At 42.1% G+C, this 27597-nt stretch overlaps 2 protein-coding genes and 2 non-coding genes across 4 annotated transcripts in view; all 4 read right to left on the bottom strand.

The window, feature by feature from the left end:
- The window catches only part of SUPT16H (SPT16 homolog, facilitates chromatin remodeling subunit), a 33202-nt gene extending 23937 nt beyond the window's left edge, over positions 1-9265 (bottom strand). Inside the window, exon 1 of the mRNA XM_065872117.1 lies at positions 9200-9265. Within this exon, the coding sequence (XP_065728189.1) occupies positions 9200-9265 (66 nt within the window). The remainder of the gene's footprint in view (positions 1-9199) is intronic.
- Positions 9266-10541: 1276 nt separating this feature from the next.
- Positions 10542-27597, bottom strand: part of CHD8 (chromodomain helicase DNA binding protein 8) — a 39474-nt gene continuing 22418 nt past the window's right edge. The window contains exons 14-37 of the mRNA XM_065871967.1: positions 26955-27098; positions 26437-26692; positions 25630-25840; positions 25181-25376; positions 24290-24457; positions 23917-24096; positions 23645-23755; positions 23103-23299; positions 22651-22850; positions 22390-22546; positions 22212-22301; positions 21648-21751; positions 20370-20499; positions 19123-19198; positions 18610-18664; positions 18228-18435; positions 17602-17810; positions 16789-17508; positions 16412-16563; positions 15831-16133; positions 14882-14995; positions 14515-14694; positions 13998-14114; positions 10542-11519 (exon numbers count right to left, since the gene is read on the bottom strand). Coding sequence (XP_065728039.1) covers positions 10953-11519; positions 13998-14114; positions 14515-14694; positions 14882-14995; positions 15831-16133; positions 16412-16563; positions 16789-17508; positions 17602-17810; positions 18228-18435; positions 18610-18664; positions 19123-19198; positions 20370-20499; positions 21648-21751; positions 22212-22301; positions 22390-22546; positions 22651-22850; positions 23103-23299; positions 23645-23755; positions 23917-24096; positions 24290-24457; positions 25181-25376; positions 25630-25840; positions 26437-26692; positions 26955-27098 — 4845 coding nt within the window. The 3' untranslated portion in view covers positions 10542-10952. The remainder of the gene's footprint in view (positions 11520-13997; positions 14115-14514; positions 14695-14881; positions 14996-15830; positions 16134-16411; positions 16564-16788; positions 17509-17601; positions 17811-18227; positions 18436-18609; positions 18665-19122; positions 19199-20369; positions 20500-21647; positions 21752-22211; positions 22302-22389; positions 22547-22650; positions 22851-23102; positions 23300-23644; positions 23756-23916; positions 24097-24289; positions 24458-25180; positions 25377-25629; positions 25841-26436; positions 26693-26954; positions 27099-27597) is intronic.
- On the bottom strand, positions 15190-15298 carry LOC136119713 (small nucleolar RNA U6-53/MBII-28). The gene has a single exon (XR_010655674.1). It is a non-coding gene; the product is annotated as a small nucleolar RNA U6-53/MBII-28 (small nucleolar RNA).
- On the bottom strand, positions 19575-19684 carry LOC136119712 (small nucleolar RNA U6-53/MBII-28). Its single transcript, XR_010655673.1, has one exon. It is a non-coding gene; the product is annotated as a small nucleolar RNA U6-53/MBII-28 (small nucleolar RNA).

Genomic DNA, 27597 nt, shown 5'->3' with positions numbered 1-27597 from the left:
AAAGGGATCTCAATATAATTGAAAATAGGGAGAGAGGAAAAAAAGACCCACGTAGTCAGCTTTTTTATGAAGATAGGGGAAACAAATCCATCAAAATCTCCAGGATTTCAATGAATATAAAATGCCTGGTTTTCTACTGCCCATCAAAAAGGTAAGAGGATGAATCCTAATTTCTCTTGGAACCCATGTGCTTTGACCATTTCATTCTTGATTCTTTACAAACACCAGTGGGCTCTAACATCAGAAAAAATAAATAACAGCAGAATATCTAAAGATAATAAATTTAAATAAAATTTCTCTTACAATGTGATTCAATGAAAAGGATTACAGTAAAGCCAAACATTTTCACAGCAAAATCTGGGGCACTACTTTGTATTTTCAAACCTTATGAGGAGTACAAATGCCTTATACAGGTTACATCTGCAAACAGTCTTCAGAAACTGTGGGAGATTTTTAATAATCTGCTTGTAAAACTTACATGATAAGTTACCAAAGTAACGTTATAATAAAGTTATATATAATACTAAAATATTTTCAGATTAACTTGTGTCTGGAATTTGTTCTAAAATACTGGAGTCGGGGTGGGGGGCTGGCAAAAAGAAAGAGAAGCCACAAGGCTGGCAGCCACTGCCCCAGGGCCGGGCCTACAGTCAGCTCCAGGTGCTGGCTGTTAGAGGCAGCTGGAGCTCAACTCTGCTGCTTAACCGACTCCAGATTCCCATGTGACCTCTTCTGCTGGGGAGGTCTTTAGGACTCAGACTTGAGCCCCTGTCAAATCTGGACTTTCTAGATGAACCATTTTGCAGCAGTGACCCCTGGTGTGCAGACTCTCAACATCCACCAACCCCTTTCTGTCTCCAAAGCCTGCCACTTTCCAGTCTGTCTGGTCCACTTAACACTCAAGTGTTGCTGAAACAGGTGTTTCAGATGGGAACAGTATTTACTGAGAAAGCACTTTCTGTATGTAATCTACAATAAAACTTTAGCTGTAGTATGCATCATCACATTCAAAACCCCAAATCAAGACCTCATTTGTTTATTTTTGCCTTTATTTCCTTTACTTTAGGAGACAGATCCAAAAAAAGTATTGCTATGATTTATGTCAAACAGTGTTCTGCCTGTGTTTCTTCTGCATTTCAGTCTTTAATAATAATGGGAAACACAGTAGTTACTGTGGGCTAGGCACTATTCTAAGTACCTTATACACATTAGCTCATTTAATTCTCACAGCAACACTTATAGATGTGAAGATGGAGGAGACTGGAGCACAGAGAGGTTGGGTCACGGTAAGTGGTGCGGTCATGGATTCAAGCCTAGACAGTCTGGCTTCAGAATGAGCCCTTACCCAGTAGGCATATATGGGGTGGTGCAGTGGTTAAGAATCTGCCTGCCAGTGCAGGGGACACAGGTTCAATTCCCGGTCTGGGAAGATCCCACATGCCGCGGAGCAACTAAGCCCGCGCACTACAACTACTGAAGCCCATGCGCCTAGAGTCCGTGCTCTGCAACGAGAGAAGCCACCGCAATGAGAAGCCCAGGCACCGAAATAAAGAGTAGCCCCCGCTCGCCTCAACTAGAGAAAGCCCGCGCGCAGCAACAAAGACCCAACGCAGCCAAAAAGAAAAAAAGATATATGCACCCCAATGTCCACTGCAGCATTATTTACAATAGCCATGATATGGAAGCAACCTAAGTGTCCATCAACAGATGAATGGATAAAGATGTGGGGCATACGTGTAAACACACACACACACACACACACAGAGGAATATTTCACTCAGCCATAAAAAAGAATGAAATTTTTCCATCTCCAACAACATGGATGGACTTAGAGGGTATTATGCTTAGGGGAAAAATTCAGAGAAATAAAAATACTGTATGATATAACATATGCGAAAGCTAAAAAATAAACTAGTGACGATAACGAAACAGACTCACAGATATTGAAAACAAACTAGTGGTTACCAGTGGGGAGGGACAAAATAGGGGTAAGCGGTTAAGACGTGCAAACTACTATGTATAAAATAAACAAACTATAAGGATATATTGTATAGCACAGGGAATACAGCCGATCTTTTATAACTATAAATGGAATAATATAACCTTTAAAAATATAACCTAAAAAAAATTACAATTTAATAATATCAGTTGTGCTTACATTATCTTTATTTTTTAACAGCAATTTTTTATTTTTTGGTAAGTGACACAATTGTCCACTTACAGTGATATAAAGTATGTTCTCTGGATGTATTAAGGTTAAAGAATTTTTTGGAAGATGAAAAGACGACAGAGAGTGGCAAATGACTAAGTGCCTGACAAGCATTCTCAGCCGGAAGATATTGATGTTAAGTGTGCGTATCTCATAGAGCCCTAATGGGCTCAGGGCTCGGGAGGAACCAAGTGTGAGAGAAGGGGAAAGGGACATATTGAACACGGATAAGTTCAGAGCTAAGAACAGAAGGTCTGGTCAGCAAGCTTAAGTCTCCAGTTCTCGGAAGCCCTGAGACAACTCCTAATCCTTCCTCAAAGAGACGTTAATTTATTCTCTGGAGAAAGGAGCTCAAAAAGGCTCTAGATACTAGGCTCAGCAGAAGGCAAGTACTAAATGCTGAGGAACTAAATGAAAATCTGTTTTCTGAATGACAACAACTGCCCCAAAGACAAGAATCAGAGGACTTTTCTTTGAGCATCACTGAATTCAGAGAAAATACTTCAGATACTGTCAGTATCTGGGGGTTCTCCATGGAACAAGCTAACCTATTCACTCTATCGTAACCCCTCTCTACTAGTTGAGAGACCCTATTCATGCAGAGCTTCCCACCAGTTTCTTATTACCTTATTCTTAATACAAATGGGTAGCCAAGCCTCGTTTTGATTTTTGTGAAGTGTCCTTCATGTAAGAGAGAAAGCAAAGAAATCCAGAGGAAACAGGCATGGCCGAGGACAGAAAATAAAAATCAAATAAAACATCCCCTATAAGAGAAATAAATATAGTGCATCCATGAAACGAGAAAAGAATAGGGGACAAAAAAGAACTTAGAAAAAAAAATTCAATAAAAAGTGGTAAAATAAAGTTAAGAAACAGTATCTGGAAGTAGAAGATAAAGAGACAGGAAATGAAATGGAAAGATAATAAATTTAAGCCAAAAGGTCTAAACCTTACTAAATCGGAATTTCAGGGGGAAAATAAACCAGATCACTGAGGAAACGGGGAGAAAATGATCAATGAATGCAAAATTCCAGCACTGATGGATGTGAGTCTTGAGACTAAAATGGCCCCCCACTTCCCAACTCAATGCAAAGAGGGTGGGGGGGAAAGACTCATACCAGGGCAGTGAAATTTCAAAACACAAGGAATAAAGAGATGTTTTACAGAGAACAATAGGCCACATATATTGGAACAGGAAATAGAATCACATCAGCCTTCTTCTCAAATGTAAGACTGAAAGCTTGAAGGCTGACAAATAGCTTCAAAATTCTGGGCAGAACTCTCAGAGATTTTCAATCTTGAATTTTATACCCACTGAACTATATTATTAACCAAAAGTGGAGACAGAATAAAACTTTAAGACACATAAGGGCTCAAGAAACATCTATTCTCTGTATTCTTTCCTAAGAAGCTCTTAGAGAAATGCTCTAACAAAACAAAGTAAAAAAAATCAAGACATGGACTGTAGGATACAGGGGACACTGGAAAGTTCCAAGTTTCAACAGGCCTAGAGAGCAACCCGTACAGATAGAGCAGAATAATGTAAGGCTGAGTGGGTGGGTGGGTGGGTGTTGGCGATATTTAAAAAACAAACACAGAATTAATAAAATATCTGATGAGTGTGAAAATTTTAGAATAAAAATTGATGAGATTATGACAGATCTGCAGGAAAAAAATTAGGGCTAGAGACATTTAAAAGAGGAGAGAAATTGAAGTAATCATTAATACCATGAAAAATGAAAAACTGCAGAGAAAAGGAAAGGTAATTAATTGTATTCTACTGCTTCACTCAGCAGTGAAAATAGTTGCATAACAATGTAAATTGACTGAGTTTACTAAACTTTTTGGGGAAAAAAACTTATCAAGAGGGATGGATATGTGATAAAGCAAGTATGATAAAATATTAATTGTGTAAACTAGGTGCAGGTACATGGGTTCTTACTGGAAATTTCTTTTACCTTTCTGTATGTTGAAATTTTTCATAACTGTGTCAAGAAGAAAATTTACAGGAAGTGTCAGGAGGTAGGGAAGCTGGAATGAATATGATGGTATAGGACAGTTAAATTTCAATCCTAATCTATCAAAATAAAAGTTAATATCTACAATTGATAAATCAAGAAATAGCAGTATATAGATATTACTTCAAAATATGAAAGAAAGTGAAGAACTGGAAAGTGGGTGCTTCTGGGGCAGGTGACTGTTTTTTGTTAAGGCTGTTAGAACTATTTGGTTTTTTAAAACCTATGTATGGGGCTTCCCTGGTGGTGCAGTGGTTGAGAGCCCACTTGCCGATGCAGGGGACACGGGTTCATGCCCTGGTCCGGAAAAATCCCACATGCCGTGGAGCGGCTGGGCCCGTGAGCCATGGCCGCTGGGCCTGTGTGTCCGGAGCCTGTGCTCTGCAATGGGAGAGGCCACAGCAGTGAGTGGCCCGTGTACCCGCCCCCCCTCCCAAAAAAGAAAACCTATGTATGTATTATTTGATTAAAACTGATTTTTTAAAGTGCAAGGTGAATAATGTAAGTGGTAAGGAATCGGAAAAAATCGTGAAGGTGGTATTGGAATGATAAAAAGTTGCGGAAATACTGCAGCAGAGGAACAACTATCTTCCTTTGAACCAAACGGGTACTGTATTAAAACACGAAACATTTTTGAAGTCTCTAGTTATAGCTAAGACACCGATCTAATTCATCACCCAAACTGAGACAATTTTGAGAATAAAAAAGTATGCCATTAATTACATATGTACAACAGGTGAACAGTTTCAGGAAAGGCAGGACTTATGATCACCCTGAGTACAGTCTCTATAAAAATCTCTTCAAACCAAGAAAGGAATGCATGAGAGTTCAGAAATCAAGTTACCATCATTCACTGAGTGCCTACTACATGCCAGGCACTGCACTTGGTAACAGTGATAAAAAATAAATAAAAATTTGAGTAAGCAAGAATAAATGAATCCTAACCTGCCCAGGCATTTACTTCCATCTAGCCTTCCTCTTCACACAAGAAACCAAGAAACTTCACTCAAGAAACCTTTCTCTAGCTCACGCCAGAGATAAATGAGCCATAATGAACCAAGATGGGTAGAAGCAAGCCGTTACCTGTTGAAAGTAGTATGGAAATTGCCCATATTTTAAAGAACCTTCCTAAGCCACAAAAGATTACTGCCTAGTCTTAGAGAGCAATCCAGAACAAGAAACTTGTCCACAACAAAAATCAGCAAAGAGCCAGAAATCGCCACTCAAGAGAAACACTGACACTATAGGTTATTAGCCTTCTCCACAGGCACAAACTTCCTTTTTGAGGCTGGAGCCACTCACTCCTCAGTCCTGACCAGTAGTGCAGCACCATATGAATGAATGCAATGGATCAGCATTCCTTTTGAAAACAGCTGCTATTCTGATTTTTTAGGAACTCTTTTGGGTTAAAAGGCAGATGACTGAAGTCAAGGTTCACACACACAGCAGGATGTCCTAATAGGTAGGTCTCAAATGAGTTATAGGTGTGCATGGATACAGTATTCCCTCAGCTCTCAAAGCAGTTGGGACCCCAGGATGGTGGGTAACCTACCCTCCTTGTACCCTATGCAGTAGTAATTCTATCACTTGGTTAAAAACAATCACAATCATGAAAAGGCTGGGAAGCCCTGAATATGGACCCTGTAAGTATAAGAAGACAGAGGAGAAGCCCCCAGCTGACGCTCATGATCCAATACCATCACCTGGGGTTCTCTAAAGCAGAACAGACAGGTGCTGCAAACCCTTTCCGCTCGGAGCAGTTCTCATTTAAAAAAATGACAGGTGGGCTTCCCCGGTGGCACAGTGGTTAAGAATCCTCCTGCCAATACAGTGGACAAGGGTTCAAGCCCTGGTCCGGGCAGATCCCACATGCCGCGAAGCAACTAAGCCCGTGCGCCCCAACTACTGAGCCCGCGCTCTAGAGCCCGAGCCACAACTACCGAAGCCTGGCGCGCCTAAAGCCCATGCTCCGCAACAAGAGAAGCCACTGCAATGAGAAGCCCGCGCACCACAACGAAGAGTAGCCCCCGCTCGCCGCAACTAGAGAAAGCACGCGGGGGGCAAGGAAGACCCATCGCAGCCAAAAATAAATTTAATTAATTAATTAATTTTTTAAAAATGAGAGGCAGAACTAGACTAGACTCAAACATCCAGAAAGAGTCATAAATAATAAGTTTTAGTCACTACGAAGGTCTCCTGTTTCATTTCTGGCTGAGCCCATTTTCTTATCCTTAAAATGACACTATTTACTCAGGTATAACGTTTAATGCTTTAGAAATTTCTACTCAAACAGAAATGTGTGATACTGCAACTGTTTGAGGGATGTAAGTTATGAAAATTGTAATTAAGAGATACATCTTAGTTACAATAGCCTCACAAAATGTACCTTAGCCAAACTCAACTTGCATAGATGAGATTAGGAAACACATTAGCTCCTACTCTTTTTTAAAAAAAGAAAAAGAAAAAAAAAGATTGGTAGCCTTTTGGTGCTCTATAACCCTAGGTAGTTGAAGAGCGTTGGAGCTACCACAAGCACCCACACAGTTCTGAGAGATTAATGCTTAAGGGTATCTAAAACTTAAAAGTGGGTGTGGGGACTCTGCTGGTGGCGCAGTGGTTAACAACCCGCCTGCCAATGCAGGGGACATGGGTTCGAGCCCTTATCCGGGAAGATCCCACATGCCGCGGAGCAACTAAGCCTGTGCGCCACAACTACTGAAGCCTGCACGCCTAGAGCCTGCGCTCTGCAACAAGAGAAGCCACTGCAATGAAAGCCCTTGCACCGCAACCAAGAGTAGCCCCCCCTTCCCGCAACTAGAGAACGCCTGCACTTAGCAACAAAAACCCAAAGCAGTCAAATAAATAATAAATAATTAAAAGTGGGTGTGGAGCCCAAACTAATCTTTTAGTTAATTTTTGTCATAACAGATTTTTCTTTGCAGATGGGAGCTGACAACATAAGGCTTGGAATTTATATAGTTAACTTCAAGTTATTCTCATTTCAATGCCAGTTTTCTTATTCAAAAAAAAAATAGTGTAGAAAAACAAACATAGCTTGCACCTGTACATTTCACTATTTTCCTGCTGCAGCTAAGAGGATAAGCAACCAGAACTTATCCCAGAAAACTATGATCTTTGGTTAAGCAGATCAGAATCAAAGTACTGCAACCTGGAACGACAAGGCAAAGAAATTCTACAGGTGGGTTCTAGGCATAGTTGTTAAAATTTAGTTATAAAAAAGCAGAAAGTCTTTTTAAATAAGATTTTTCATAATGATACACCACAAATTTTGCTAATGAGTACATTTTTGTATTGATTTGGCTTGTAACTTTGTAACACCAAGATCTTATTAAAGTCTAACATGCTCCTTTCAAATGACAGGAGGGCCGAGATAAATTTTAATGATTTTTGAGAAGCAAACAAAAAAATGGGGGCCAATAACTTTCATGGATTTAAAAACTGTCATTTGACATTAAGTTTGCCAATCTGTCTCCAGGCCTCAAGCTTTTCCTAGTTTCATGCTTTGCATTCACTTATCATGTAGAGGACCTTTGAGCTCTAAATTAATCTTAGTTTCCATACATGGTCTAGAGAGGATAATTTGATAAACTCTGAATCACTGGGACTAGAAGGAACCACCACAGCAAAGGTGTGTAATTTTGGGGTCTATGGGTGGAAGAGAGGGCTTTTGATTATTACTTGTACAATAGTACTTTAGGAAATATCTGGGCATTTAGAGTTTTCCTAATACGGATCACATTCAAACTTTAAAATGTGACAGTGAGAGAAACTGTAAAAACATCTGGTAGAAATTAACCAATAAAAAATTTTAAAATAAAATTTATGGTTTGGCTTTAGCCTAGCATAGAGTCCTTATTTCTGCTTCTCATAAAATGCAAAGAACCCATTTTATTTTCAATTATCTAATGCATTTATGCTCAAAAGATGAAACATGCACGGGTACCTTTAATATGAATGGTAGGGAAATGACCAATTTTAATAGCTTAGTTTTTAGAAGATCAGTTTGAAAGGCAATTTACAATGCTGAAATCAGAACTGATCATTTTTGTCAGGACGCTTTTCAGATTTGAAAGTCTTCATTAGTTTTATCTTCCCTGAATGACAGAGTTCAGAAGCCAGACTTAACCTAGTTAGCTCAGAATGCACCACAGGATGCAATCAAATGTTTGAATTGATAACTTACCAGCATAAAAATAAAATCGTTAACTGGGGACTTTTTCAAGCAGCAAAAATGCCCAATCCCTAAAAGACTGGGTACTGCAACAGCTCTTTTTCTGAACACGTGCCCCGGATACTCAACCAAGGATGAAAACTAATGAGGTTTTAGGCAACACATCGTTTTTTGCATTAACTAAAGCCTGCAGGTTTTCAGCGTTAGGTTTCTGTGTTGCCCACAGCAGGGCCTAGAACATGAGGCGGTTGCGCGTGAGCAGTATTTCTTTTTTTAACTCCAGCAACAGCCCCGCAAACGATAAACGCCAAGAGCCCGGTTCACATTCTCTTGGACCCTCCATCCATCCTTGACGAAATGGTTGTAATTCTGGCGGGACCTGGGGCGCAACACTGTGGTTCTGGGAGGACAGAGCGAGTGCGTGGGTGTGTGCGAACACTGCAGGAGGGGGCAGCAAGACTTGATCACGGAGTGGGAGGGAAGGATGATGATGCCTCTTCTAGGGCGGGAAGAAACTACGAGAGGTGGTTGTTATGCATGACGGGGGCTGGCACGCAGGGAAGATGGTGGTGGCCGCAGGGCAGGGTGATTGCCGGGGGGATTCCCTGTTACTGGGCGGCGCTCAGAGCCGCCTGCGGTGAATGATCCTGGAGCAACTAAAGCGGCGCGACACTGAACCCGGGAATTCCCGACAGAAAGGGGAAAAAAGGCGCCGAGAAACGGGGTTATTATGGGATGGCAAAGGGGGCTCCCTAGGGAAAATTACGGGATCTATCTCACCCTCCAATTGCTGTACAGTCTCTTCACTCGCCGGTAATAAGCGTCTTTGTCCAGAGTTACAGCCATAGCCACAGACGCCGCTCCTCCTCGGGTTCCGAGAATCACGCGAGGTCCCGGCTCAGCCACCCTCTCTCGGCCCTGGAATCCCGCACTCTCCCAGTGACCCGGAAGTATCGACCTCAAAGATGCCCTTTCCGCTTCCGGGTCCCAGCAGCGCTTGGGATTCTTTTATTTTTTTTTTTCTTAAATCCTTCCTACGGAGGTTAGGGGGAGGAGAGGATGGAAAAGAGTCTGGAAAGCAACAAAATATGTAACGCAAAAAGAGTTCAGATTTTCGCGGGGTTTTGTCAATTTAGCAACAGCCGCACGAGTCGACGTCATCACGTGACCCCCTGCACCCGCCCTTACTCTCTGCCAGGCCGCGGTTTCCAGGCGCTCGGACTCCTTGCCGAGGCGGCGGCGGCGGCGGCAGCGGCAGCGGCGACCGCCGCTGGGCACTGAGGAGGCGGGAGTCCTGACGTGCCGGCCCCGCCCCACACAAGCTACCGCGCGCGGGTGCAGTGGCCCCACCCAAAGGAAGGGGAAGCGGAAAGAACAGGGTCTGGCGTGGGGTGGGGGTGGAAAGACTGCAGCGTAACTCGGTCCGTTCCTGTCCTAGAAAAGGTGCGGAAGTAAAAGCCTTTGCTGCTTCAGGGCTGGAAGGATCCTCGGTGCCAGGACGCTGGGTCAGGGGCTCCGGGCGGACAGAGAGCTCAAACCTGGGAGACGAGCCCACCCTGCCCGTAAGACTAAACTAAGGCCGGCGCTACGGGGGAAGGGCTTCGCCATAAAAAGGGAAATTAAATGCCCAGGCTTCATTTGAGCGCTAGGGTGATAGGGGAAGGGTCAAAGGAAACAAATGGCTTGAGGGAATTTATAGAATGCACCCCCCCGCCAAGTCGTGACCGCGTCCTTCCAGTTAGCCAGTCCCCTTGCCGCAGTTCATGAAGTGACACCATTCTTAGGCTTCCCCAAAGCACCGTTATTTAATTCGAGACAAAATGTACGTGGGTCTTGACGAAATTCTTCCTTTTCATCTCTTCTAAGAACTTGGAGTTTGAATCTGGAACATTTTGCCTGCCATTTACCTTAGATCGTTTCCTTGCCTTTGGTAAGGTGGAGAGCCTAAGCTTATATAAACCCTTTAATGGAGTACGGATGACTTGTCTGCCCTATCCAGGGTAACTCGGCATAAACAGTAATGAACTTTAGGAAAATGATGTTGAAATTACCCATCGTGAACATCAACTCTTAAAATTAATATATTGGGTTTGAGCAAATATAGAACAAGGGAAGAGTGGGAAAGGATTAACTTAAATTTATTAATGCCAAGGGGAAGGAAGGTAACAGTTCCTGACCCTCCAGCTGTATCCACAGTTCGGTCAGGAACAGGCTCTGCCGGAGGCTAGTGCCAGCGCTACATAGTCTGTGGTTAATGGAGGTGTCTAGGGAGGGGTGAGCACATCAGCTGCTCTAGTCTCCTTTCCTTCCCCAGAAACGAGGAAGTAGTCATGTATTGTTTTAGGAGTTCCCCTGCCCAGCCAATCCTCTCAAATTTGGAAGCAATCAGGTACAAGTTTTCTTTTTCCTTTTCACCTCCTGGAGTCCTGGGTTTCCCCACATCTCCCCTGCCCCTCCCACTTTTCCACAGTCCAAGGGCCAGAGTAAATGAAAATACAGCAGCCACCCAAGCGATGGGGACCATGATGGGGCTTCAGTCATCACCATCTTCGCTGGAGTCTGAGTTGGCTGGCATCATAGGATCATCAATGAGTGAGAAGTCCCTTTCTGAGCTATCATAGCCCTGAGATAAATCATCATCATCATCTTCATCCTCATCGTCCTCATCCTCCTCAGGTTGCAGTGGTGGCAACCTCAAGGCAGTACCAGAGGTGGTAGTGGCTGGTGAAGAAGGGTAGCCAGTGGCTCTCAGGCCTGGATGGTGATGGTGGTGATGGTGGGGGTGGGGGTGGTGGTGGTGGTGATGAAGCATGGTGCTGGAGTCTACATGAGGGGATGATGCTGCACCACCCATCACAAACGGCATAAAAGGCAAAGACGCAGAAGTGGCACTGCTGTGACCCAGAGATGACACAGACTGCAGGCCACTACTGCTGTGTTGGAAGGTATTATGCAGAGACAGGGACCCAGTGCCTCCACCCTGCATCAGGGCCATCATCTTAGAAAGGTCTGGTCGCATCCTACGGGCCCGCTTCTTGCTGCTGTCCGGTGCAATAGGCCCTGGCATAACCCGGTTGAACACTGTTTCAGCATGATGACCCTGGGAGGAAGCAACAGAAGATAGTAAAAAGAAAGGAAGGAAAAAAACCAAAAGTCAACAGAGTCCTAGTATACAAATGCTTTTTCACTGAATCTATCTTTAGCAGGGGCAAAACTAGTCAGATGAGGCTTGATGGTAATGGGGAAGAGGAAAAGCAGGATGTAGCTGGTTGAAGCAATATAATGCTGAAGCCAAGAGCAAGGATTTGACACTGACACTCATGTGAACCAGAGCTTTGATTTTTTTCCATGACTACACTGTACCTTTACTCGGGCCAACGATTTCAAAATTATTCACCTTTGTAAATGAGCGGCCTGAGTACAACAGTGAATGAATCAGTACTTGCACAGTATGCTTTACTGATGGCAGGCTGTTCACATGATCTTCATGTGAAGTACAGCATGACAGTATTGACATTTACAATACTATCCTTCATTATTGCGTCAGAGTGGGGTAAACTCAAGATAGACCAGATTACGATTCTGGAAGTCTGGAACACCAAAAAGATTATGGGGTAGCTCCTTACCAAATTTACTAAAATACGTTTTTTTCCACATTGATACAAAAACTTACATATCTGCTGAATTTTAAATTGCTTCATCTAGATGGTCTCACTATAAATTTTGTTTAAGTTCTCTGAAGCTGGAACTTACTACTTTGCTAGACCTAAGTACAGTACTGGGTAAACTGGCAACAAACTCAGACAATTAGTACCTGTGTCTCTGGACTTGCCCAATCTAAGCCTGACCTTTCTGACCTGGAGAAAACAAACATCTCAAAACTCTATTTGTTTAGGCTTTAAAATATCACTATAACAGCACCAAATCACTGTAGGGTCCAGTAATGATATAGTGCTAGATACGCCATCAATTGTGCGGTAAGAATTCTGTACTAATCACATTATAATTTTCTGTGATTTCCTATGATCTTTTTTCTTAGAGTTATCAACTGACTGTAAAGAAGTGCAAAAGTACTTGAGGTAAAAATAGGTAATCCTGGAGGAAAAGCCTTCCTTACAGGCTGCTCTATAATGTTAAATTCAAGACAGAGAAGGTACCAGCCTCCTCGCCATCAGCCTCCCATATCAGCCATTCTGTGTATTACACCCTTGGTTCCATGGAGGCTAAGAGGGTAAATTAAAACACTCTTCCATGGTAACGATATTTATATGAAACCACTTTCACCAATATAAAAATAATAAATAAGCCTTATAAATTCACCTCACAAATACATATATATTATGTGCAAAATAATGTTCTCAGAATTTGTTGAATGCAAAAGACATATTTTTCATTTGGAAATTAATTTTGTTAAAAGATAAACCATGTGGTTTTATGTATATATCACATACATATAAAGATATATATAAAAGATCAAATGGGAATGATTAGATAAAGTGAGTAGACAAAGTGCTAATCCATTTTAAATGCTTACCAAACCAAACCATGATTTATATATGTTTATATTTAAACAATACAACTATTGTCCAAAGTAAGGCAAACAGAGCCAAGAGAAACTTTTGCAGTTATATTTTGATGGAAAGGATTATGGGTTCTTAATCCACCAAATCTATAACCACGATAAAAGTATAAGTACATCTGAAAATAATGGAATTAACTCATGACCAAAATTGTTATTATAAACTATAAAACATGATTTCCTGTCTTTTTCCATTACTGGCATATTATTAGTGGTTCTCAACCTCTTCTATGTTGGGAAACCCCATGACTGTTTTCTTTAGTAGGTCCCAAATCACTGCTTTTTTTTTCTGGCTGCATTGCATGGCTTGCAGGGATTGAACCCGGGCCCTCAGCAGTGAAAGCACAGAGTCCTAACCGCTGGACTGCCAGGGAATTCCCCAAATCACTTCTAAAATATATAGAGTCATAAAACTTTTAAGAGATTATCTGCTTCAAAACCCTCAACTTTTCAGGATATGCAAACTGAAAAAGTTAAAGCATCTGCCTAAAATCCTCTAGTCAGTAGAACAGCAGGATAAGGCCTTGAATTTTCTAACACATGTTAATAATTCTTTTTTTTTTTTTTTTTTGCGGTACGCGGGCCTCTCACTGTTGTGGCCTCTCCCGTTGTGGAGCACAGGCTCCGGATGCGCAGGCTCAGCGGCCATGGCTCACGGGCCCAGCCGCTCCGTGGCATGTGGGATCTTCCCGGACCGGGGCACGAACCCGTGTCCCCTGCATCGGCAGGTGGACTCTCAACCACTGCGCCACCAGGGAAGCCCACTAATTCTTACATTTTAACATGCCTAAAGTTAGCTTTTAGAATTTTATGCTGTTCTAGAGATGACGATGCCACAGGACTGTAAAAATACCAGTAAAAATACTATGGTTTCTTTCTTTGTGAACTGAAGATAAATTTTCTCAAACATACGCTGGAAGAAAGATAAATAACATTAAATAATTTCTCTAGTCATATCTAGTGTGGGAACAAAGTGGTAATACCTCAAGTCTCACTCACCCTTTTTCCATTCCTAGAGTTAGCTGTCTGTACTGGTTCCATTCCCAAACAGTTCAATTCTGCCTTATTATTTTTTTTACATCTCTGCCACTTCTGTTTTCTGCGATCCTCCATATACTGCAATAGAAAAGCTGCAGTTATCCTAAAGGAATAAAAAAATCTTCTCTGGAGTAATCATTAAGGTACTAGTGTCTACTTTGACCATAAATGCTTATTGTGTGGATAAATTAAATATTAGTCCTACTGGAAAACTGCCATGAAGCAGACTTCTCCAAAAAAATTAGGTCATAATGTAATAGTTCAATGGTAAATATTTGCCTAGCATTTAGTTTCATAAGTACTGTAACATTATTTGGATCCTCACAACAACTCTGTGAAGTAGGAAGACTAAGTATAATTACTCTTATTTTGCCGATGGAGAAACAATGACATAATATATGGCATGCTTCCTCCCTCTCACACAGCTTAAATACCAAGGGAATGACTTTAAATCTTGCTGCATGGAACTGCCACTCACCGCTAGAAATCGGGGATCGACAGCGAACTCTGGATGACCCTGTAACCACATCTCCAGTTCAGCCCGGCGAGGGGCATCCTCACCCACCAGCAAAGTCCCATCCACCTTATTGATGACAGGGATCCGGGTCTCCAGGTCCACATCAAGGTGATTAGGCTCTTCCATGCACTCCACCTCCAGCTGCAAACCCAGAATCCACCCCCATGAGCACATACTCTTCTTTTGGGTAGGGAGGGAGGGGGAGCAGAGCCAATGGTAGCCATAAAATAGTATCTTCTACTCCCTCAATCCCAACTGCCTTCATCAATTACTGGGAACAAAAATATTTTATCTAATCATCATATTAAAGACTTTCTCTACCACTTACCTCAACTAGCTTCTTTCTGTTCCCTTTCTTCTTATGAAAAAGAGGATGTCCATCTCCCATTACTCCATTAGCCATCAACTTGTGCTTCTGGAATGTTAACTTCAATCCTTCCTCCTAGGAAGACAACCCACCCACCGAAGACATCATATGGCATGTTTTTAAAATAAAAATCAAGTTTAGGGGGACTTAGGGTAAGGGTCATCCTCTGGTTCAATGATGGTGAGAAGAAAGGCCATTGACTAATGGGTAGAAATTAGAAATACAAGAAGATATATAATTTTTCCTTAGATTTCATTTCTTGACCTAGTGCCCCTCAGGTAGATTTAAGAGAAGTAGAATTTACCTCAACAACACCCAATGCAGGGAAAAGATCCCCTATCTGGTGTCTAGTATTAGCATGGCAACTCATCACAGGGGCAAAATCCTGATATTCCTGTCACATACTAATTTCAGAAAATTTTCTTATTGAGTACTTAATGACCACCTGCTAGGGTTCATTAGGGAAGAGCATCAGGAAAAATAAAATTTTCCATCCATAAAACAATACTGATTTAATTTCAGTAGGAATAATTCCTTTTTATTTTTAACTTAATAAGGCCCATAATACTTGGGCATCACTTTAATAGCTTTTCCACAGTTTGATTTCAATTTTTAAAAACCAGGTTTCTAGGCTCCAGAAATGAGCCACTCAAAAGAACCCTTGTGTCAATCAAATTTCTTTTAAAGATATGGTTTCTTTTAATCTAGTCCTCAGGAGATACAAGTCAAGATAAGATCCCTTCCTTTAGTGCAGTGACTTTTCCTAAATGGATCTTTGTGAGCGCTTTTTTCTTCTCCTCTCATTTTTAAAGTCAGTGGACCAAACGAGCTTAGTATTATGTTCGGACAGCTAGTCAGCAAGAATTACAGACTCCTTCCTCACTTCCCAGTGCCTAGATGCTCAGCTTACATCTTTGATCTGAACTGTAAACTCCTTCTCATCCATGCCTCGGCGAAGTTTGGTGAACTGAGCTGCTGCTGTGGTGACGGCGGACACTTCCTCCTCTGCCATGGAAGCTGCGCTGCTACTTCGTGGTGTGGGGACCGGAGAGTCACCATATTCTCCTGGAGTCAATGAGGGACTGTCTAGCAAGTGGTTGCCTGACCCCAAAATTCCTCCTGTTACCATTTCTTGGCTCCGGCGGCTAGAAGGCCACTTCCCTGAGAGTACGGCCTGGCAGACGAGGTCAATACGGTTTATCAGGACACGATCCTGAGTGGGGAAAAAGAAATCAGTTAGGGCCTGAGTACTAGCTATGTGATCCTGTGACAAAAAATAGTTCCATCATTATCAGGTTAATTAAAAATCATAAGTCAGACAGGAGGGAGGTAGGAGTATCAGATCCCAAAGTCAACTGGGAAGAGTTTCACGAAAAAGACATGTAGCACTAAACACAATCAAAGAAACCCAGAACCATCTATTATTCCTTGTTCTCTGTATACGTCACACTGTATTTTTAGACTCGACATGTCCAGGAATGAGGCTGTTACCTTGGGCCACTCAGAAGCTCTTTGTCTTTCTTGTAGCAGCAGCAGCTCAGGGGTCATTTGTTCTCCATCTTCATTTGCGAATCCATCTTGGGACATAGGGAGGGACAGGAGACTTTCTTCATCATAGAGCTTTGAGCGGGACCGGTCAGCAGCTAGAGAGCATACAGAATGTGTGAGCAAAAGTGGAAGAATAAAGTTATATAGGAATGGTATTACATGGGCTTTAAATAAAGGCCCTAAGAATAACAGATCTCCTTCGATATTCTATCAAATCAAAATCTGAATCTCAGAGGATGCATTTAGAAAAGAAGGGAAAGAGCGGGGCGGGGGGGGGGGGGAATGGGGAAGAGGGCCAACAGCCTGTCACATGCACTCACTTAGCTTCTCTTCCTTCTCGTCCTCACTCTCATCAGTGCTGGAGCTGGAGCTGGATGAGGATGAGGAAGAAGAGGATGATGGTGACAGCTTGCTCAAGTCCAGCTCAGAGTCTGAATCATCCTCATCCTCCAGTTTGACTGGTGGAACACTCCGGGAAACCAGAGGGGTAGTATCAGAGGGGGCTACTCGCATCTCATAGTCTTGTGGGGTTGGTCGGCTCCTGGCCACCACCTCATGCTCTAGCTTTAAAGTCAGACTCTCCAGACTGGGGACCTGGGCAGCTGTCTCCTCAGGTGGCTTTTCAACAGGAGCATCTGGGCGCAGGGGCAGTGGTGAGGCAGTGCGCGAGGTATACTGCTGGTGTAGCAGTGGAGTAGAGCAGCGTGATAGGGATGGAGCTGGTGCTCCTGCCTGATGGTTCTGCATATAATTCATACGGGCAGCCAGAAAAGAGAAGTCTGGGTCCTGCATGATGTTGCAGTCTGTTTGGCTCACCCCATGGCGGGCTGCCCCTCGTAGAAGCTCCCCATCATGCCGAACGGGCTCCCACCATTTAGGCAATTCAGGACCTGGAGGCTGACATAATGCCAGCCGATCTTCCAAAAGAGGGTGGCATAAAACTTGTTCCCGTAAGCGCCGAAGCAATTCAATACGGTAGAGAGTCCGTGAGGCCCTTTCCTCAGTGATGGGCTCAATGAACAGATTAGGGTCTGGGGGTTCTGCAAGAGATAAGGGTGGAAGAAGAAATGAACCAAGAGTTGGTTCTGTCACAGTCCATCCCCACTCACCCAAGACGCTTCAGTCTTGCTTACCATCTCCAGCTGCTGGGGGAAGGCGGCACACTTGGCGGCACATGGCCACAAAGCCATGGAAATACTTGGTAAGGCTTTCATCTGTTTTTTTGTCCAGTCGGGCAAAAGTGCGGAATCGATCCCAATGGAACTGCATGGTATCGGGGTCATACTCCACACCAAAGGTAGAAACTACTCGATAGAAATCAGTTTGTTCACGCCTTGTCCATCTACAAAGGGAAGAGGAATCAGGCAACAGTGATCAGAACACAGGGAATGGTTACTTCTTAGTATGGCTTAGAATATCTGAATGCACAAAAAATGAAAGTTGGGGCAAAAAAAAAAAAAAAAAAGCCCCCGAAGACAGCAGAAGAGGTAGGAAGAGGTACTCTGTAACATGTAAGAATTTAAGAATTAGCAAGCTAAGGGGGAAAATGATGCAAACAACTCAATGAGGATGCCTACATATGAGATCTTCCTGGGAGTTATGATTAAGTGTGGTTTTATGTCGTAGAGCTGTAACAAAGACAAAAAAGATGGTCCCTCTTAGGGAATTCCAAATAATCCTTCCTAAGATGCTTTTCAATATAGGGCCCATAGCTGAAGACAAGCTTACAGCTCAGTTCAAATTCCCAGCCATATTTTACCGTTGCTGTTTCTCCCGCCGTGCAATTTCTTTTAGCTTGAAGGCTGCCTCACAACGCCGCCTTCTCCGATCCCCACGTTCTGCAGCCTCTATCTTCATCTGTTCTCTCTTGTAGCTGCGCTGATAGGCTGTTACTAGGCGCCGAAGCCTAGCTGTCAAAGCAGAGCCTGGAGGCCAGAATAGATGGCCTGGCTGTTGGGTCACCTGGGCTGTGGGCAGCAAAGTAGAATAAACAGGAAGTACAGGAAAGGTAGTAGAGATAACTGGTATTTCAACCCACCCAAAGGCAAAGCTCTCTGGTATCCCAGGAAAGGACAGAATTCAGTCAGTCTCCCAACCCCACCACCCCACACAAAATTATACTAGTTGACTTAGAAGTTTACCTTCATCTCCATCTATAACTGAGATCTCCTCATCCATCATCATCAAGGGATCACCCTAGAGAAGATCCACCCCACAGGATGGAGAGGGGAGGAAAAGGGGGTAAAATTGGCACTCTGAAATCACTTTCTCGTGTGTGTCTTTCTATGGCACCACGGGATCCAGAAAATTTTCTCATGAAAGGAACTCTCACAGAATATTGGAAGCAACCAACTAAAAGAATATGAAAATAAAACCTGAAAAGTCAGTCCTTATCAAAGGCTTGAAGACAGTGGGACTCAGGAATTAAGTAGTCAAATAATATACTTCATTGTCCAGCTTGGGTCCCACCTCCTCCACAAAGCCATACCTGATCTCCCCCAGCTGGTGTTAAAATCCTTTCCATTAATACTTTATAGTCTCAGATGGTCTTTCCATTTTGTATTATAAATTAATCAATATACTTCATGATTCAGGGAATAGGAGAATACTATTTAGTAATAGAGAAAAGCTGGACTCAAAAGAGAATTCCTCACCTCATCATCTTGATCCTTTGGGGGACCCTGGAGTGGTTTATATTCAGGATCTTCACAATCTTTATCAAAGTCAACCCTAAAATCATCCAGAGGCGTGAGAAAATGACAAAGTTCAGTTCTAAATCGTTTGACTTTAAAAGAAACACTTTGACCAGCACATTTCCTTTCTCTTACTACCTCTTTTTATTGTTTAACCCATTTTCCCCCTCCTTCCCAACTAGTATTTACTTTTATTACTTCATTTGAATGGTCTATGCTTGCTTATTTTTACTATTGATACTTTGCTCTATTGAGTAGAAGGATGATATAATAAATGATTTGCAATAAATAAACAATCCAATTTCCTTTGAGGGTCCTATACTAGGCAAACTGAGGTTGTGATCATCAAAGAGAAATCTCTCAATCACAAAGGACTGGGACGGTATTCATGAGCGAAGCCAACTATTTCACATGCCCCTCAGGTCTCCACGTGAGAAGTTTTGTTAAACTCATTGGCACCCAAACCAGGGCAACAATGCCCTACCTAGTGGCTCAGTATTAGCATGGCAACTCATCATCGAGGCATGTATCCAGGCAGAGTAACACCTTTATGTGTCAGCCGCCACTGGGAGATAAACCAGGGCTAAAATTTCCTGAGGCTCTATCATATAAGTGGCATGGGATTGCTGCATGACTACTACCTTTCAAGAGAACCAGTTATCCTCTCAGCTACTACAGCTGTACAGAAACGCATTGCAAAGAAAACTGAATAGAACGTCAAATAAGCCATTTGGGAATAACATTAATTTTCACCCTTAGTTGCATCAGACTGCAATGTATGGTTTTAGGCCAGTTTATGGAGACCTTTCTGCTGGTCTCACTATTTGTTAAGAGTTTATCATTCATGAGTATAACCACCATTAAGAATCCGAATGGGGCTTCCCTGGTGGCACAGTGGTTGAGAGTCCGCCTGCCGATGCAGGGGACACGGGTTCATGCCCCGGTCCGGGAAGATCCCACATGCCGCGGAGGCGGCTGGGCCTGTGAGCCATGGCCGCTGAGCCTGCGTGTCCGGAGCCTGTGCTCCGCAACGGGAGAGGCCACAACAGTGAGAGGCCACAACAGTGAGAGGCCCACATACCGCAAAAAAAAAAAGAATCCGAATGGGTTCAGTCAAAGCTAGAGTTATGTTATCTCTTAATACAAGCAACAAATACCCTTCATAGGGTGGACACAGAGCTTTAAGAGAACTAAACACTAATGCTTACCCTTCCACTATGTCAGAAAAATTATCCAACACTCGATGTTCTGCTGCAATGGCTTTGTCATCTGGTCGGCCAGCCTTTTCCAGGAAGCACAAGGCTGGGTCTGCCCTCATAGTATTGTATTTTTCATAGCCTAGAAGAAAAAGAGCCATAATTTGAAGAAAATCAGAGATTCATTTTGCCTTTATGTAAGTAAGCTTCGTATGCTGCTGCAATAACAATGTGGGCTACTTTGGTATCATAATGCAAAATATAGTGAAAATTTTAACTTGGATAGCTGTTGGGTTATAGTACGATATTTAACATTTCTACAGCAATTTAGAGTCACAAGGAGTTTTATCACTAGTTACTGAAAACAGGAATTTAATCGGTGTTTATAGAGAATGGTAACAGATTTACTTAGCCATTTAACGGGTAATATTTTATCATCATTCTTACTATCAATACATAAGTGAGGAAATTTTAAAAGTTTAAATGATTTAGAACTAGGTCACACATTTTCAAATAAAGGATAAGAGATCTGCACCTGCAAACAAACAGGCACTCTGAATGTTTGATGAATGATGAACACACTTCAGGATGTTTGGACTCTTCTAAAGCCTCTGTGTCTTACAAGTAAATCTAAGACTACAAATGCTCACAGTTTTTCCTATCCAATTAAACGTGTCAAAAACGTGAATTAAGTGCCACTACTTTTATTTTATAGAAGTAAATGTGAAAGTATATTAAAAAAGAAATGATATTCCAATTCACTAAGTCACTAGGCTGGAAGTTAGCACTTACTGCTTTTAATGTCTGGAATTTGTTATTAGGCAAGACTGAAAAGGGAGTTTTCTCCCTTTTTATACTCTATTTTTGTTTTACTCAAGCATGGTTGTTCACAACTATGTGAGAGTAAACGCTGAATATTTAGACAAATAAGATGTTATACAAGAAGAACACTTTCAGCAAGCCACAGGAAAGTGATACAATTTAAACATGGTTATTATTAACAAGAGTGGACATGCATTATTTCCCCGGATTGTGGAAGCTTAACTTAGATACCACTACATACAGATTGGTAACAGTGATTAGAGAACAAATGGGAGACTCCCTACCTTGGGATTTAACTATCCATCTGGTCTTTCTTAAACATTTATTCATAGGAACTAATGGCTCTGGATATTTAAGGACTAGTTTCCCATTCAAACATAATTATTGGTCATGAGCATTTTGCTAAATATCCCATCTGTGGACATAAATCTACAATGGGAAAAGAACAGACTAAGAGCAGATACCTACCATGCTTAAAGACTCCAATGAGCAGGGACTTATCAGCCTCACTGTCCCACCATGTTGTTGGAACCTCCAGCTGATCCACTACTGGGAACCATATGTCAATCTCACTAAAGGTATAAGAGGCAGAGTCAGCATAGCAATGCAGGAAATTAAAGTAGACAATCCTTGGGAAGATTATTACAGGTATCTTCTTTTATCTATTAATTTAAATGGTCACACATCTGCCTATTTCCTTCCACTGGTATCAAGAACAGCTGTCCCTCAGTATCCACAGGGGATTGGTTCCAGGAGTCACCCCAGATACCAAAATCCATGGGTGTTCAAGCCCCTTATATAAAATGGTGTCGTACAATGAATACAGTTGGCCCCTCATATCCATGGATCCAACTAACCATGGATCAAAAGGATGCAAAACCCATGGATACAAAAGGCCGACTGTACAGGACTGAAGACCTGATATACAGATCTTAATTATCAGGTATCCCCAAAATAGTTTAGAATGAAGTAAGTACACCAATCTTTTCTGGAATAAGCCATGGCATAAAGAAAAATACAGCATAACTTTACCTGGCAATAGCACCCCCTAACACCTTCTCTGCCTGGTCTCCAATAACCTCCTGTCTCAGATAGTACAGCATTCGTACCCGCAACAGGACCCTAGAAGGGATAGAGAAAGAACTGGCTCAATAATAGTGTAGAAAGCTCGAGGTGGAAAATGCTTTAGTGTGCTAAATTCCATCCTTACTTGTTACACTGATGTTTCAAGTGCTTCTTATAACTCTCATCTTGGAACAGAGTATCAGGGTTATATTTCCGGATCCAATCTGCCTTATGGATATCAAAAGTGCTTTGTGACTTTACTTTTTTCCCCTTGCGTCCACGGGGCACGGGGATAGACAGACCTGGGAAAGGGGATACATCGAAGACTTGGATTGAGAAAAACCCTTGGACCTGAAGAGGATTAGGTAACCTATAAAAAGATGAAAAGCAAAGACTTGATAATCACCTGAATGATTCTGCAATTCTTTTGTCTTGCCATTTTCAGCAGGGCTAATCAAGTCCCAGATGAAGCCTTTGATATTTTCATCCCCACGATAGTGTAAAAGACAGTACACAAGGATGGCCCGGCAAATCGTTTCCACATCTCTTTCAGTCATCCGTCGCTTGAAGCGTCCATGAGACAGAATATCTCGCCACCGTCCCCAACTTAAAAAAAAAAAGCCAAAAAAAGAAATTATACTGATATTTTCCTGGGGACTCTAATTCAGTGATATTCCCCAGTCCCTCAGAATCGCGTTTCCCAAAAGGTGGGAGACAAAAAGATCTTGGAAAAACATGGTAACAGAATAAAGTTTTTCCCATTATCCCCTCTTTGACCATAGCTTCCAATTTGAAAAGCAAACTAGGTGTCTATCAGGATGGAGATGAACTACCTCTGATGGCAAGGTGGGTTCTTACCCATATACCAGGAGATGCTTTTCCACCCGAAAGCAGTCAGTGCGCCCATAGGTATGATGACGGTCATGTCGGCGAGAGCGTGGCCGCTCATCATCTTCACTTTCCAAATCAGAGAATTCCACTAGGTCATCATCTTTCAGAGTGCTGAAGTGGCGGGTCTGTTTTCGTACTCTAGGTGTGTCAATCACCAAGTTATTCTATGCAGAGAACAAAAGGAGAAGTAACTCTCTTCACGATATGATCATGGGAAAGGAATTAAAGACAATCAGACTGAAATAGCCTTGGATATAACATTTGTAGATACTCAAAGAGAGATTCTTTTTTGGACATGCAAAATAATCTACGGGTACTCAGGAAGCAAAATTAAGTGGTAGTTATCTAAGTAGTTTTCTGGGGCCTCCTGTGTAGAAAGTTTTTATCATGGCCCTTGTATATACCATTATAAGCCAAGGTCAGCACTGAAGAATCAGAGCAGCTATAAAGACTCCAGAAAGCAACGTGTTTTCTGCAATACTTCCTCCCTAAAGGAGAAGGAAGCTCACCTTGCTATTGAGTAGATCCATGTCCAGGTCAGCCTTTTTGGCCCACTTTTGCCAAAAGTTGGGGTCATCCAGAGAAATATCAGTCCTATTTTCAGAAGCCACAAAGCTTGCCTAGTGAGGAACAAAGAAACAGTAAAGTTGACTATACCACTTTTTTGAACAATGGGAAACCAGTATATTTAAAAACTACATTGATAAAATACATTCAATTCTAGAGAGCCCTGTCTCTCTCTCTCTCTGCTTCTTCAGCCGCTGGCACTGACAGAACATACCTTAGCAAACGTAGAACCCTTTCCTTCGGATTCAATGGTGATGGTAGTGGTTCGTCTTAACAAGATCTGGTCAATGTCCTCTTCACAAAACTTGGAGCCCTCATCATCTTCCTCCATTATGGCTGCATATGCTCCCTTCCGTAAGAGATCTTCAATCTCCTTCTTGGAGAACTGCTGGATCTACAAAATCCAATAGAAAGGTGAAAAAACTACAAGAGAATATTATCTAACCATATCATGACATTTTATTATATTTTAAGAAACAATAATTGAGAACCCAAATGAGAGGTCAGGATCCTATGCAAAAATAGCTTTTGTCTCCCTCCATCACTATGACCTGTTACAAGTATAGCTAGAGATTAAGAAGACTCACTCCAGTAATGTTGCCATCCCGACCACTCATGGACTGAAGCACAGCTTTATCCAATCCTAACTTGAGGCTAGCCTTATCAAACATCTCTCTCTCATAAGAATTACGAGTGATGAGACGGTACACCTTCACAGCTTTACTCTGCCCAATTCGATGACACCGTGCTTGGGCCTGGTGGAAGGAAGGGCAAAGATAACATAACATTAGAGGGACTTCTCTGGTGGTCCAGTGGTTAAGAATCCCCCTTCCAATGCAGGGGATGCGGGTCCGATCCCTGGTTGGGGAACTAAGATCCCACGTGCCACAGGGCAACTAAGCCTGTGCGCTCTGGAGCCCGCGTGCCACAACTAGAGAGAAGCCCACATGCCTCTACAAAGATCCCGCGTGCCGCAACTAAGATCCCGCGTGCCACAACTAAGACCTGATGCAGCCAAATAAATTAATTAAAAAAAACAAAAAACATAACATTAGAGGGGGTGGGGGGAGAAGGATTCAAAATACCAATTTCCATCTATAAAGCAGCCATGAAATCAACTCAAAATCAAAAGTCACTACAAGATGAAATTATTGCCCCATCATCTAGACCGGGGTCAGCAAATCCTAGTCACCTGTTTCTGTAAATAAAGTTTTTGCTGAAACACAGCTCTACCCATTTATTTACATATTGTCTATAGCTGCTTTTGTGGTACAAGAGCAGAGGTGAGTAGTTACAACAGAGGCTGTCTGATTTACAAAGCCTAAAATATTTATTATCTGGCCCTTTACAGAACAAGTTTGGTAACCTAACTAACAATTCTATACTCTCTAAGAGACAAGACTTTCTAAGAGATCCTGATCCTGTTGCAAAACCTCCCAGGTTAGGTGATTAGTCCCTAAGACAATGATTTCCTTTACCTGCAGGTCATTTTGCGGATTCCAATCTGAATCAAAGATGATGCAAGTATCAGCAGCTGTGAGATTAATTCCAAGTCCACCAGCCCGGGTGCATAGCAAAAAGACAAATCGGTCTGAGTCAGGCTTGCTGAAGCGGTCAATAGCAGCCTGCCGAAGGTTGCCTCTAACTCGCCCATCGATACGCTCATACAAGTACCTGTATGGGAATCACAGGAAAGAAAGTTTAATCAGCTAAGCAGAAAAAGAGAACAAAAAAGCAGACTGGGATTAATATCAGTACCTCTATATCTCTAGTTCACCAAAAACTTTATCAGAAAGTGGAGAGTGAGAGTCTTAAACACTTCTCTTATCCCAGTCCTGGTCAACTTTAATTAAACCCAGGCCCTCCTACTCTTTGCAGCCTTATGAGTATATAGTAAACACAAGGTGAAGAATGACTCTTTTCTTACCTCCTCTGGATTAGATAATCCTCTAGGATATCTAGGCAGCGTACCATCTGGGAGAAGATCAGAACCTTATGGCCACCAGCTTTAAGTTTCGGAAGTAACTTGTCAATAAGAACCAGTTTGCCAGCTGAACGAACCATTGCCTGCAAGTGGAAGTCATGAGGTATGATATGGCAAGCTTCTCGAAATTCTGTTAGGATTTTTTCTTCTGCACCTGCCAAAAGAAAAATCAAACCTGATGGTGAGATCCAGAGAAACATACAAAGGCTGCAGTTTATTTAACTGAGACAAGGAAGCAAAGAAATAAAGGTAATCTGACTTGATATCAATGTTACACACAGAATTTCAGCACCCCCAAAATCCTAAGTCATCCTCAATTTTATTCATACAAAATATTCCTTGTAAGTCAGGCTTAAGAACTGGGTAAAATATATGTAAGTATGTGGACAAGGACCAGAATAGTATATACAAACCACTATTACCACCCTGCTGGCACCCAAAACACAATCAGCAAAATGGAGTACCACTGAAGACAGAACAGCATGACTTGAGTTCTTATTCATGAAATTCTAAAGAGCAAATCCTTTTTAACTTTGGTGATTATGCAGGATCAAAGGGGTAGAAAGAACTACAGGAAGACTTCCAAATGAGAATTGTTTTAAAAGGAGAAATCTCCTTTATTCCCAAATTAGGATGGATCAGTCAATGCATACATTGTTCCTGAGGAATATCACTTACTCAAGGTAACACAGGGTACCTTGTTACTCAAGGTAACACAGAAATGTAAGTATTTTCCAGGAATTCCCTCACCATTGATGAGATATGGGTGGTTGCAGCATTTGCGCAACTCCATCATTGTATTGAGTAGATTAGGCATGTTAGTATGGCCTGCCCCTTTGGAAAGAAAGGAGAAATTCTTCTCCAAAATAGCCCGATAGTATTTCTTCTGAATGTTGGTCAGCTCTACTTCAATAATGGTTTCCTGCTTAGGTGCCAGGTTCTTTTCAACATCCTCTTTGAGTCTTCTCAGCATCATTGGCTTGAGAATGGCCTGTAGCTTTTGAACCTGTGCCCAATACAGAGAAAAAAGAAATCACTAACATGAGGACAAACATTCTCACATTAGGTGGAAACATGGAGAAATACCATGAGAGTTTTCCAGTATCTGAGAAAAGTAGACTTTGGACAATGCCACAAATGATGTAGGCACAAGGTTACATACAGGAGTTCAGAACAGCCTGTGATAATCTAAGACAGTAGATATCTGCCTAGTACAAACTTTACCTCTTTTTGTCCTGGGTTAGTACTGCATTAGACAGACTTCCTACCTGTTCCTCTGTCTTGAGATCCCCAAAGTCCTTGAGGAACTCTGATTCTGACGGAAACTGTGAAGGTTCCAAGAAATGAAGCAGGCTGAACAGTTCCTCCACTGTATTTTGCAATGGTGTTCCTGTGAGTAGCACTTTGTGCTCCTAGAAATGGAGAACACAGAAGAATGATAAAACTCAGAAGGACTTCTAGGGTTTTCTATCAAGTATATAACTTTAGCTTTCATTTCTTTAACTGTAAAATTATGGGAATGGACCAGACTACTCTCTTAACTTTTTTACTTGCTCCCTCTTTTGATAAAATATTCAAGAAAACCCTTGATATTATTTAACATATTAATTTATCTTAAATATTATAAGCCAGTAAAGAAATATTCAGAATACGTTTTTTTCCAATTAAATATGCCTCTCCACACTCAACTCCCCACAGACATCCTAACATGTCCCCCTCTGAAGAATGTACCTGTGCTGGGTTAAATATGGCCAATAATTTTCGGTAGTTCCTCCTATCAAGGTTCACCCCTTGAACATGGGCTTGCCTTGTAACTCGCTCTGACAAAGAGAATGTAGCAGAAGTGATATCATGTGAGTTTCAGAGCCTATGCCTCAAAGGCCTTGCAGCTTCCACCTTTACCCTCTTGGA

The sequence above is a fragment of the Phocoena phocoena genome, chromosome 2 (genome assembly GCF_963924675.1).
Source record: "Phocoena phocoena chromosome 2, mPhoPho1.1, whole genome shotgun sequence".
Lineage (NCBI taxonomy): Eukaryota > Metazoa > Chordata > Mammalia > Artiodactyla > Phocoenidae > Phocoena > Phocoena phocoena.
Note: the sequence above shows the minus strand (reverse complement) of the source record. Positions and strands in the feature narration are given on the sequence as shown.